Source organism: Ischnura elegans, chromosome 3 (genome assembly GCF_921293095.1).
Source record: "Ischnura elegans chromosome 3, ioIscEleg1.1, whole genome shotgun sequence".
In the NCBI taxonomy this organism is placed as follows: domain Eukaryota; kingdom Metazoa; phylum Arthropoda; class Insecta; order Odonata; family Coenagrionidae; genus Ischnura; species Ischnura elegans.
In genome coordinates, this window is record NC_060248.1 from 3,692,375 (window position 1) to 3,706,715 (window position 14,341).

The window sequence follows — 14,341 nt, forward strand, 5'->3', positions numbered from 1 at the left end:
GTGATAGTATTAAAATTCTGCGTACTGACAATGGGACTGAGTTTTGCAATAAACCATTTGCAGACTTCTTAAGGAAAAGTGGTATAAGGCATGAGAAAACTGTGCCATATTATCCAGAACAAAATGGTCGGATCGAGAGAGGTAATCGAACAGTGATTGAAATGGCACGAACCCTACTCAATGAAGCTAATTTAGATAAGCGCTATTGGGCTGAAGCAGTGAACACTGCAATCTATATTAGGAACAGGTGTCCTGGCAGAGTTTCAGGAAGTGTACCAGAAGAACTTTGGAGTGGCAGGAAAGTTAACCTTTCTTATTTGAAGGTATTTGGTTGCTTAGCTCATGTGTATGTCCCAAAAGAGAAGAGGCATAAACTAGATCCAAAGTGTGAAAAGATGATATTTGTAGGCTATTGTAGTGAGACAAAAGGATATCGTCTTATGAGCCTGAAAGTACCTGGAAAATTAACAAAGGCTAGGGATGTTTTATTCTTTGAAAGTGTCTTTCCAGGAGGTGAGACAAATGAGCCAGAGGTGAACCCTACTGTTGTGACAAGGGATTGTGTTCTCTCGGAGGCAGTCTCCAAAATTGGTGATGGTGAGGCAACTGAGGAGGAAGACACTGAGGAAAGGGAGGTGTCACTTAGTCTTGAACGCAGGTACCCATTGCGAGAAAGAAGGCTGAAGGAATTCCCTGATCACATAATGTACAGTTCGGCATGCTCAAGTGTGGAGCCAAAGTCCTTGTCTCAGGCTCTGTCTTCTAAGGATAAGGATAAGTGGGTGCAAGCTATGCATGATGAGTTAAATTCCCTGAAGGCAAGTGATACTTGGGAACTAGTAGATTTACCCCCAGGTAAGAAGCCAGTGCAAAACAAATGGGTGTTTAAAATTAAAAGTGATAATGAGGGTAATGTGATTAGATACAAGGCAAGATTGGTGGCCAAAGGTTTTACCCAAGAATATGGTGTAGATTATTTTGATACTTTTTCCCCAGTAGTAAGGTACTCAACGTCGAGGGTGCTTTTTGCTCTATCAGCTCACTTTAGCTGGGACATGGACCATTGGGACATTAAGACGCCATTCCTAAATGGAGTACTGAAAGAAGAAGTGTATATGATGCAACCAGAGGGTATAAAAATTGCAGAAGAAGAGAAGGTATGCAAGTTAAAAAAGGCTTTGTATGGTCTAAAACAATCATCTAAAGTATGGAATGAGGAGTTACATTCTGTTCTGTGTCATCTTAATTATAAGCAGTGTAACTCTGAACCATGTGTGTATAAAAAGGTGAGAGAGAACTCTATTCTTGTTGTTGCTATATTTGTTGATGATATTTTTGTTTTTGGTAATGATTGTGGGAGTGAAAATATACATATCTTACAACAATTATGTGCCAAAAGAGGTCCACATCACTCTGCCTCGCTTATTTTTAACAAATTGCCTAAGAGTATAAAACATATTTCAAATATTAATGTTTTTAAGACAGAATTAAAAAAATTTCTACAGCCTAAGGGTTATTATAATGTAAATGAATTTTTGTCTGATAGTTTATGACAACATGTATGTTTTGATGTTCTCCCTGACAATGTTCTATGTCACATGTTTGACCCATAGAACAATAAAGATATTATTATTATTATTATTGTGTTGAAAAGTGTTATGTTGGCAGCCTGCGTGCTGTGAGTAGTGTTATGTTGGCAGCCTGCGCGCTGTGAGTCATGTGGGCAGCCTGCGCGCTGCTGAGTGTTACGTCCGGGCAGAGGGCTGTTCGGGCGGTTGACGAGTTGAGAGAGGTCGCAGTCATTCGTTACTCATGTCTGTGAGACCCAAAGTGAAATAAAGTCTAAAAGCCAAAGAGTAAGATTGTTCTTCTTGTAGACAGCTTCCTTCGACATAATATCTGGCGACGAGGAAAACTGGCGAACGTGTGCTATCTTTCAACAGTAATATCCATGTTAAGAGAGCGGGATTGTAATTGAGGTTTTTTAGTCATGTCGAAACCTCCTATATTTGAACCCGGAATCGAGGACTTTGATTCCTTCGTGGAAAGACTTGAGTTATTCTTTCTCATAAATGGCACCGAAGACAGACTCAAGAAAGGTCATTTCTGTGTGAATCTGAATCCGGGCGTTTATGCGGAGTTAAAAATTTTATTAGCTCCAGTAGATTTCGCTAAGGCTACATATGATCAGTGTGTGCAGGCTTTGAGTACTAGGTATAAAAAGATAAGTAAGGTTATACCTGAGCGTTACAAGTTCAATTCTCGTAAGCAACAATCAGGGGAATCCTTACAAGACTACGTTTCTGAGATCAAGCGTTTATCAACGAAGTGCAACTATGGCTCGTTCCTGGATCAAGCATTGCGTGACAGGCTGGTGTCGGGTCTACGGAACACGTCTATGGTGAGTCGTCTATTATCAGAGAAGGACACAATGTCATTCGACGAGGCTTGCAGTATTATTTTCGAGATGGAAGCGGTAGAGCAGTCAACATTGGTGATGGCCGGTTCGAGTTCTGACTCTTTTATGGTTTCCTCCAAGTCTGAGGGTTCGCCTTCATTTGAACGTGTTGCCGCGAGGAAGAGTTTTCGTCCTCCCGTGAGGTCGACGTCATACCAGTCGAGGAGGGGGTCATCGCCGAGGCGAGGGTCTCCATTCCGGGGGCGTTCGCCATCACCTAGTCTACGCTCGGAAGGAGGTCAGAAGAAGAGGTGCCGGTATTGCTATTCCAGACATACTCCAGATAAGTGTCCAGCTAATAAGTGGTTGTGTTACAATTGTGAACGTCAAGGTCATACAGCTGAATTCTGTGGCAAGCAACAAGTGAATTTTGTTGTTACTGGAGTCAATGTATCTGTGAATGTGTTAAAGTCTCAGTCTGATTCATTATTTGTGAATATGGTTATTAACGGTAAATCTGTGCGGTTCCTTGTTGATACTGGGAGCTCTATTTCGATTTTGAGTTATGATGTTGCAAAGGAATTGCAGTTATTGTCGAAAATTTTGCCCTACTATGGTACTATAAAAGGTGTTGGGAATCACTTATTAGATGTGATTGGAAAGTGTGAGGTTAGTATTTGTTACGGCAAGTTGAGTACAATATTTTCCGCTGTAATTATAAGAAATGTATCATGTCCTGCTATACTGGGTCGCGATTGGCTGTCAGTATTAGCACCAAATTGGGGTATTACGTTATTACCTCATTTGTATAATGAGGGTGAGGTTGGTCTAATAAGTAGACAGGAAACTTGTATGTCCGTGCGGTCTAGCATAGAAGAGTACGTTCAGTCCTTGTCAGTGAAATTTCCTAAAGTATTTTCTAAACAGAGTAATGATAAACCAATTGAAAATATTAAGGTTAATCTAAATTTGAAAGAAAATGTTCCTCCTGTTTTTCATAAAGCATATACGGTTCCTTATGCATTGAGAAATGAAGTAGGCCTTGAGTTAGATAGATTAGAGTCTAAAGGCATAATTACTAAGGTGAAAACGTCTGATTGGGCAAGCCCTTTGGTTCTTGTTCCTAAAAGTAATGGAAAGATAAGATTGTGTGCCGATTTCAAGGCAACTTTGAATAAGTTTTTGAAGGTGGATCAACACCCTATGCCTATACCTGAGGATATTTTTAATCAGTTTACTGGCTGTACGGTGTTTTGTAGGCTAGACTTAACTGAGGCTTACTTGCAATTAGAAGTGCATGAAGCTAGTAAGGATTTTCTAGTTGTTAACACAATACGAGGTTTGTACAGATTTAATCGTTTGTGTTTTGGTCTGTCTCCTGCATGTGCAATTTTTCAGTCTGTTATTGACTCCATTTTAGTAGGAATTGATCATGTGGCACCATACTTAGATGATATTTTAATTGGTGGTAAAGATCTGGCTACTTGTAAGGAAGTTTTGAATAAGGTCATGATAAGATTAGAGGAATATAATGTCAAACTGAACGTACAGAAATCTGAATTTTTTGTCAACTCTCTATTGTTTTTGGGTTTTGAGCTGTCAAGTAAGGGTAAAGTTCCTTCTGCCACCAAGATTGAGAAAATTTTGTCAATGCCACCACCTGAGAATTTGACACAGTTAAAAGCCTTTGTTTCTATGTTCAATTACTACAGAAATTTTGTTCACATGTGTCCTGACATTTTGGAACCATTCCATAAACTTATGAGGAAAGATGAACCATGGGTATGGTCTTCGGAGTGTATGATTGCCTTTTCCAAATGTAAAACAGCTTTATCTGAAGCTTCTATGCTTGTTCTGTATGATCCAAGCAAAGAGTTAATTTTGTCGGTGGATTCCAGCTCCTTTGGGGTTGGTGCCATCCTAAGTCAAATTGAAAATGGTGAGGAGCGGCCTATTGCTTTTGAGTCAGCTACCTTAAATCAGTCCCAGAGGAACTATTCTCAGTTAGATAAGGAAGCATTGGCGATAATTTTTGGTGTAAAAAAGTTTCATAAGTATTTGTGGGGGAGGAAATTTACAATTTTCAGTGATCACTTGCCACTGAAAACAATTTTTGGGGAACAAAAAAAAATTCCAGTTATGGCTTCTTCTCGATTAATAAGATGGGCTACCACTTTATCGGCTTATAACTACTCTCTGGTACATAAAAAAGGAACTTTGATTCCTCATGCAGATGTATTGTCGCGTTTACCATCTTCAGATAGCATAAATGATAAGGAAGTGTTGTTTACATACTTGTCCACTCCCATGTTAGATTTAGATGAAGTGAGTGAGCACACTCGCAATGATAAGTTGATGAGCAGAGTCTTGGAGTATGTTTTAAAAGGTTTTCCAAATTCTTGTGCAGATGAATTGAAGGTTTATGAACGAAATAAGTGCGCCTTATCTGTAAGTAACAATTGTTTATTTTTTGGTGACCGAATTATTGTGCCTAAGAGTTTAAGACAGAAAGTATTAGAGATAATGCATTTTAATCATGCGGGTGTTGTACGATCCAAATTATTGGCACGTTCATATGTGTGGTGGCCTGGATTAGATAATGATATTTATAACAAAATAGCAACCTGTGACATTTGTCAGTCAACAAGGAATAGAGCAAATAACAAGTACCGTCAATCGTGGCCATTGGCTCATTTTCCTTGGGAAAGGGTTCATGTGGATCTATTTGATTTTTGTGGAAATAAATATTTGATAGTGTGTGATGCATATTCGAAATGGATCGAATGCTTTATTTTGAGGTATAGGTGTGATTTCAATGCGGTATTGTCCAAGTTGGCTGAAGTTTTTTCAAGATTTTCCTTTCCAAAGACTATTGTATGTGATAATGGACCACCATTCAGTTCTCATTGCATGAAGAATTTTTGCTACAATAAGGGGATTAAACTGATTTTCACTCCTCCATATTCTCCGCAATCAAATGGGCTGGCTGAGCGTAGTGTCCAGACCTTCAAAAATTTGTTATCAAAATTTAATTTACAAAAGAGACACAGAAACGAAAATGTTATCACTGAAGAACTGTTACTTGACTGTCTATTTGCTTATAGGTCTACACCGTCCTCGGTGACGGGAAAATCACCGATGTCGATGTTGTTAACATATGAGCCAAATGTTCCTTTGTCGGGTCTCAAAAAAAAAGTTACATTTAAGAGTGGTTTAATTGATGAAAAGGTCACAGAACACAGGAAATCATTCAAAATATTTGAGGTAGGCCAAGTGGTATGGGTTAACCCTAATAAAAAGCAAGAATTTGGTGTCAAATTCGAATTGGGAAAGGTTATAGAGAAGGTTAGCAATTTTGTTTATATAGTAAAATTGTCCAATGATGTTGTGGTTAAAGTACATGTAAATCAGCTCAGAGAATTTTATGATAATGCCCAGCTACGCAATTCTCTGGCGGCCAAAGTTCGCAATTTGCAAACTAGTGGTGGTGAGAGTGAGCAATGTGAGGTGAATGATTATAAGGAGACACAAAACGAATTGCGGAGGTCTGGACGAGTCATAAGGAAACCGAATAGGTATTCCGACTCGAACTTTGCTTAAATTTGTATTAGCTTGAATCTGGGATATGCCCATTATTATTGTAGTAATGTCTTTTGTTAAGTATTCGGTGTTAAGTCATTTCTTATCTAGTCAGTCTGTTAAAATATAAACCAATCTTGTCATTTGTTTTATTGTATCTTTTGTCAGGTCGACAGTTATCATGTCGATTGTCATTTTGCTATTGTTTTATTATTTATCAACTAAGAGGGGAGAGTAGTGTTATGTTGGCAGCCTGCGTGCTGTGAGTAGTGTTATGTTGGCAGCCTGCGCGCTGTGAGTCATGTGGGCAGCCTGCGCGCTGCTGAGTGTTACGTCCGGGCAGAGGGCTGTTCGGGCGGTTGACGAGTTGAGAGAGGTCGCAGTCATTCGTTACTCATGTCTGTGAGACCCAAAGTGAAATAAAGTCTAAAAGCCAAAGAGTAAGATTGTTCTTCTTGTAGACAGCTTCCTTCGACATAATAAAAAGGAGATCCTCAAAAGTAAACTTCTAAGTATGTTTGAATTGAAAGACATTGGAGCAGTTACGAATGTCCTTGGTATGAGAGTGACAACTACCAGTGATGGCATTTTGGTAGATCAAAGCAAATACATTAATGAAGTGTTGACCAAATTTCAAATGTCAGACTGTAAACCAGTTGATACACCTATGTCAATGGGAATGAAATTATCAAAGGGTAATTGTGATAGTAATTTCCCTTATCAGTGTTTAATTGGATGTTTGATGTATATTGCTATTTGCACTAGACCAGATATTGCTCATGCTGTTAACATATAATCCCAATATAATACATGTTACAGTGATGAACACGTAAAAGGGGCAAAAAGAGTGTTGCGTTATTTAAAGGGAACTTATGATTACTGTTTGTTTTTTAAAAGAGGTAATCAATCAATGCTAAATATGTGTGGTTATGTAGATGCATCTCATGCTAATGATCTTGAAGATCGAAAATCATATACAGGGTTTGTTTTTATGTTAAATGAAAGTGTTGTATCATGGGAAAGCAGAAAGCAACAAACTGTAGCTATTTCCAGTACTGAAGCAGAGTACATGGCTCTCTCTGAAGGTACAAAAGAATGTATGTACACCCATGTCTCGTATAGCGCAATTTCGATTAGCGCAATTTCGATATAGCGCAAATTCGTTCCTCGGGGAAACATTGCAACGCAGTGTTGCCTAATCAAAAATCTTAAACTCTCTCGTGATAAAACGTGAACTTGCGCTAAGTACACACGAAATTTCTATCAATTTACGCATATTAATATTATTTCTTGCCTCAAATCTTCTTTTTTGTTTATATATTAATCGAAATTCATAGCTGCGCAGTTGCCAAAAGTATTACTCGTCATTGGGTCTAGATAGCCGGCCTACCGAAGATTTATCTCGTCTCCTTAACAGAATGATAATAAATAATTTAGATCGTTAATTAAGCGTGGGGCTAGTGGAAATGTGTTTTTTTTCAGCAATACGGTTTGAGACGTATTTTTGCCGTCGTAGGTTACCGGGCGATTGACTTCCAGGTAGAGAGTCTACGCTAAAGCCTTCAAGGTCATCGGTATTCACGGGGGAGAAATGGAGCGGTGACCGAGTTGCGCATGAATAGCACCAACACATAAAAGGGTCCGCTATAGAGTCTTAAACACAATGGCTTCGTTCCCTCCCCGCAGTCATAGCCCTTCTGCGTCTCAGGAATACAGTTCAGCAGAAGAAGGTGATTTAGATAGAGCCATACAGAGTAAAAACCAAGAGAATATGGCCAAAAATAGGAATGCGTGTAGAAAAATCAAGAATTTATCAAGAAAAACCATAACCTAGAAGAGGACTTGAGAGAGGTCAATTGCTTTGAAAATGGAGAGCGTCAAAGCGATATTGCGTGGAAGTTTAAACTCACGATGCCTTATTCTGAATAAAGACGAAGCTAAAATATCAGTGACCTCAGCCGCACCAACTTCAACCAAGCGGTCTACACATACGGAAAGTTCATGGTGAATCAGTACAAAAAGACGAGAGTGGTAATCGCTCCGAGACATTAAGTGAAAGCTCCGGTTGGTTCCAGAATTTAAACGGCAAGCAGGTATTTTCAGTGCGGCGATATCAGGTGAATCTGCAAGTGTTGATAGCGCAGCCACCACAACATTTTCTGATGAACTCCAAGCTGTTATTGAAAGTGGCTCCTTTCCCCCTCAACTAGTTTTTAGTGTTGATGAGACGATATTCTTTTGGAAAAGAATGCATTCTCGTTCATTTATTTTCAGGGAAGGAAAACCTGGGTCAGGTTTCAAGGCATTTAAAGACTGTTTCACGTAGCTGCTAATGACTCGGAGGACTTCAAATTAAAATGATTTATCATTCATAAACTCCGCTAGCTATGAAATGGCATTTAAAGTAGCATTTTCCTGTCATTTCGATGAGCGACAAAAGGGCCTGGGTGACACAATAGTTGTTTTTAGACTAGTTTGAAAAATCGTCAACTGCCGGCAACGCATTACGATCCCCTGAGATAGCAGATGTTAGCCCACCCGCACGACAGGATGGAATTTCGAAAGCACGTAAGAATTTTTTTTTAACGTGAATAAAAGTCTTTGAATGCGTGAATACTATCTTTAAAGATGTTTTAAACTATAAATATATATAGAAATAATGTTTTCTAAGGCTTTTTATGGGAATATAGATGTTTTAGAGGAAATTCAATACCCAAGACCTATGCTACCAGGAACGCATCCCTATCTTCCCTATGTTAAAACGCTCTCGTATAACGCAAATTCGTATAGCGCAAAGACCCCAAGGAACGCATCCCTTGCGCTATACGAGACATGGGTGTACTTAACAAATTTTCTGCATGAATTGCTGTGACAAACTGACAAATTTTCTGCAATTTGGAAAGATGAATCGTATACCTATTATCTTTAATGATAACCAGTCTGCTCAGAAACTTGCGATGAATAAAAGGGTAAGCCATAGAACTAAACATATTGATGTACGTTATCATTTTGTAAGAGAGGCTGTAGAATGTAAAAAGGTTGAACTTAGGTACATCCAAACTGAAGAAATGATAGCTGATATCTTAACGAAACCTTTGAGTGCATTTAAGGTTGCAAAATTTAGGGAAAGGTTGAATGTAGCACAAAATATTATCACATAAATATTTTTTCTTTTTCTTTTGGCTTGAAAGTGTGTTTTGGTTAGGGGGTGATGTTGTGTTGTAAGCCTGTAAAGGTGCTGTAACCAAAAACACTTAAGGGTTGGCAGCACTGTTTTTTGTATGTCTGACCTGCTGTGTTCTACCCGGTCTCAGTCTATAACCCGCCCTGCTACGAAGTAGTTGTTGTTCGGCAAATGTTCTCCAACTGTAATCTAACATTCCTTTTTACGAGGCAATAAATAGCCTTATGTACATCGTAAATGAAGTCAATTATTTACGACTGAAATCCCAACACAGTCTTTTCAAAAATACTTGAAAGTATCATTTCAAGGAGGATTATGTCTTTCTTAATCAAGAACAATGTTCTATCAAAAAGCCAATTTGGTTTCATAGGTGGCCTCTGCTGAATTTGCCATTTACAAATTTATTGATGCTGTCATTGATGGTCTCGATCATCATTTACATACCATTGGGATTTTTTATGATCTCACTAAAGCTTTTGACTCTGTTGACTTTGAGATTCTTCTTAAGAAAATTCACTTCTATGGAATAAGGGGCATCCCTAACAACCTCATTAGATCTTTTCTTTCAAATAGGACTCAATCAGTAACTGTTACACATGACAAGATGTCCAAACATACTTCATCATATCGCAAGGTGGCAGGGGGTGTTCCTCAAGGCTCCATCCTTGGGCCCCTCCTTTTTTTACTATACATAAATGATCTTCCTTCATCATTGAATGGAAATATTTTCATGTATGCTGATGATACAAATCATTTAATCAAAAATGATGATAATCCTGTAGTCACTGCTCAAAATGCTGTCTTCGACATGGAAAAGTGGTGCCTTTCCAACAAAGTAAACTTAAATAAAGCCAAGTGTGCATATGTCTTTTTCCACCCTGCTCAAAAAATAATTGATTACAGCCTTTATTTAAAATTTGAAGACGTCAGTCTTCAATGTGTCAATGACACCAAATTTCTTGGGCTCATCATTAATGAAAATCTGTCCTGGGACTCTCATATTAATCATATTTCATCCTCTATTGCATCTGGATGCTATCTCATTAGACGCATGATGCAATTAACCGACTCACGAACAGCTATCACTATTTATTTTGCTCATATCTATAGCAGGCTAAGATATGGTATTTTAGCCTGGGGTCTATCCCCTAAGGCTGTTCGTATTTTTAAATTACAGAAATGGGCAGTCAGAATCATCTGCAAAGCTAGGAAACGAGACAGCTGTCGCAATCTTTTTAAAAAGTTACAAATCCTTCCCCTACCTTGTATTTATATTTATTGTGCTGTGGTGCTTATAAGAAATCACCATTCTCACTTGACACTTCTAAAGAATCTTGATATTCATAATCATAACACGAGAAGCAGAGACAATTACGAGGTCTGTTCAAAAAGTACCCGGAATTTTCGTTTCTTCAAAAAAATATTTATTTATTCGTCTACATCAATGTGGTCCCCTTCAAAGTAGTCCCCCCCAGATATAATACACTTATGCCAGCGATTTTTCCAATCTTCGAAGCACTTTTGATATTCACTTTTTGGTATGTCCTTGAGCACTCTCAGCGATTCGGCCTTTATTTCTTCAATTGAGGAAAAACGCCGACCTTTCATGGGTCTCTTCAACTTTGGGAGCAGGAAAAAGTCACACGGAGCCATATCTGGTGAATATGGAGGTTGGGGCATGGCTACGGTATTGTTTTTGGCCAAAAAATAACGAACAAGCAACGATGAGTGAGCAGGTGCGTTATCGTGGTGCAAAAGCCATGAATTCTTTTTCCATAAATCGGGGCGTTTTTTTCGGATTGCTTCACGCAAACGTCGTATAATTTCAAGGTAATACTCCTTATTAACCGTACGACCTTGTGGTAAGAACTCTTGATGCACTATGCCATTATAATCGAAGAAAACAGTTAGCAAAACCTTGACATTTGATCGAACTTGACGTGCTTTTTTCGCTCTTGGTGACGTTGAATGCTTCCAGGTGGACGATTGTGCTTTGGTTTCGACATCATAACCGTACACCCATGTTTCATCACCAGTTATGACCCTTTCAAGCAAACTTAGATCGTCGTTGACGTAATTTAACAGCTCCTGAGCGATTTTCATGTGATTGTTTTATTGGTCAAAATTCAGCAGTTTTGGAATGAATTTTGCTGCCACTCGTTTCATGCCCAAACTTTTTGAAAATATTTTATGACATGAGCCAATTGATATGCCAACTTCATCAGCAACTTCTTTTGTTGTTATTCGGCGATCATTTATAATCATTTTTTCCACTTTTTCCACATTTTCATCGATTATTGAAGTGCTGGGTCGACCGGAGCGTTCGTCATCTTCAACGTCTTTGCGGCCATCTTGGAAACGCTTATACCACTCGTAAACACTTGTTTTCTTCATAGCAGACTCACCATAGGCTTTTTGTAACATTTCACACACTTCGTCACACTTTATTTCATTTTTTATGCAAAATTTAATACAAATTCTTTCTCATTCTCAATTCTTCCATTGTTTAAACAAGCAAAAATCGCCGAGCTCATAAAAACACGTCGAACCTTAGCAACTACCACAGACAAAGTAAACAGTGAATATGGCTGAAAATTTTATCATACTTTAGGGGCATGTAAACCAACACAATATAAAAAAATTTCGACAATCGGACCCTCCAGACCCGCGAAATTTAAAAATTCCGGGTACTTTTTGAACAGACCTCGTATGCTGTGAGACAACATAATCTTTGTATTTTTAATAATGGTCCTGTCACCATGAGTTGCAGGATTTATAATAACCTACCTGCCTCATTAAAAGATGAAAAGGTGAAAGGAAATTTCTCCTCTAAATTAAAGATGTACCTTTTAAACAATACCTTTTATTCTATTGAGGAATTCCTCAATTCTTAATTGTTTTGTTGTAACTGTGTAACATTCTTTTATGTATTGTTCATTCAGAATCTCTTGTGTAAGCGTTTATCTTTTTTGACGGGTCCTATATATGTTTTTGCATATCTTTTGGCACCAATAAATTTATTACTATTATTATTTCCTCATTGATTGTTTTCCTACATTCATCGTTTTTATCGCCCATCCCCCTGAAAAACGATAGATCAAGGTTCCACTGCATAGCCAGATTCAGGTCTGAAAATGTATTTTAATATGATAGTTCAATCTTGGCTACTCTCAAGTTTAAGCATAGAGGATGTTCTCCTTTAATTGTAAAACCAATTAAAATTATACGTGCCATGTGCATCAATATTGTTAGTATTAGGTTTATTTTTATTGTACAGCAAATGCTATTGCTGATGGTAGCCATAATACAGATAATTCTACATGGCTACCTAAAATTACTTATCTGATGAATTTACTGAAGCTTACCATGGAAAATCATTGCAGTAATAAACAATTATCTATCAATCCAAAAAGTTGATGATTTTCTCATACTTCAGTATAAAATTATTTATCTATTCAAAAGCTGAAAACAGTAACAGTTTTTTAACACAAAAATTAGTTTCTTAGGATAGTAATCTTGATAAGCAAAGAAAGGAATAGGACAAGCCTGAAATGAGAAATATTATTTCAATACTGCTAGCCAAAGGAATATAGTTTATAATAAAGAAATTCTTATAACCTTCAGAGTTCCAATTGAGGTGGGTCTGGCCTTTTTCTATCAAAACATCTATTTCTTGAATTTCTTCTTTCACCAGGTTGAACTCCACAGTCTTGCTGGTTTTCCTAATTTTATTGTACCTAAAAGGAAGAAGAGGTGAGCCGTGCCATCAACCTTCCAAACCAACCTTCCATCTAAATCTGCATATACTACCCTGCAATACACTTTAAGTGAAGCAGTCAAGGGGTTGGGGGAGAGATATTGGCAGGTGGTGAGGTAGTCTTGAAATGTCTTTTTCATTCGTGATGTGAGACAACTTTCTTCTTGAAAATTTCAGGGTGGTACATTGGAAGCCTGCTTTAGTGGGTATGGCACTTTGCAAGAATCGTGTTTTAGTGTTTGATAGTCTTTGCACGGCCAAACGGCATATGTTTTTACGTGTAGAATAAATGGGATTTAGCAGGTCAAAAAGTTCCTTTCACAATGTACGCTCAGTATTAGGTGGTTTGCACGAGTGCATCATGTCCGGGAAACTTTAATATTTGGGCCTTAACAGCAAAATTAAAATTATAGACGAGTGCGAAAGTAGCTAGACTTCAAAGATTGATATTGGGAGGTGCTTTGGTGTCTAAACATTTACATGGTTCACAATATTAAAGAAAGATAAAATTCGTGTAGCAGTGAACAAACTAGGAACACTTAGCAGCCAAAAATATTTGTGGCAAGGGGAACATCCACTAATGGAATCTGCACTGTTCAAGTGGTTTTGTCAACAAAGGTCTGCCCATAAACAGTGAGATGTTGAAGACGAAATATGACTACATTTCCAATGGGGAGATATATCTTCCACTACTGAATCATACCGTATTTCAGTGAACCTTTTGGCCAATTTTCTCAACTGTTTGATGTACTGATTAAACATTCGAAAACTCAACAAAACTGATAATGTTGGCATGATGTACTTGCAAAATTATGCAAAAGTTCCACGGCATGTCAAACATATTGATTCCGACTAATTACGCTGTTTTTACAGCTTTCTTCGGTGTTCAAAAAATACAAGAACGGGAATAAAATCACCGAAACTGGGGGAATTATTATTTTATAAAATTGAAAATCTGTTTCTTTCTTTACATATGTTGATACTCAACTAGATTATGCCTGATAATGACTCTTAACCTCTTTTCCTTACTTCTGACGTTAACTTCATTAAATACGGCAGAAACATAAGAAAAACTGTACGTACGAATGATTATGAGACTTAGTTGGGTTTATTCAACACCTTTGGACACTATGAGCTCTCGTTTGAGCGAGTTATTTCCGAGGAATTATGAGCACTCATTAAACTGGGCTCCTACCACAATACCAAAATACATGGATCATATAACCAAAACAACATTTTGCAGAAACTCACATTTTAAAATGTTCTAATAGTACTTTATTGCAATCTAAAATTTCCACAATACGTCAAAATTGACAGGGATTTACTATTAACACTCATTTAATTTTTATTTCACTCAAAATTTAAAGATGATAGCTTTAGCCAGGTATATGGCATACAGATAATCTATTAGTTTAGAGACTAA

The 14,341-nt window shown here is 37.8% G+C and overlaps 1 protein-coding gene across 1 annotated transcript in view; it reads right to left on the reverse strand.

Moving 5' to 3' along the window:
• LOC124156654 (dynein beta chain, ciliary) overlaps positions 1–14,341 on the reverse strand; it is a 315,587-nt gene that overhangs the window by 232,787 nt on the left and 68,459 nt on the right. The window contains exon 17 of the mRNA XM_046531313.1: positions 12,780–12,898. Coding sequence (XP_046387269.1) covers positions 12,780–12,898 — 119 coding nt within the window. The remainder of the gene's footprint in view (positions 1–12,779; positions 12,899–14,341) is intronic.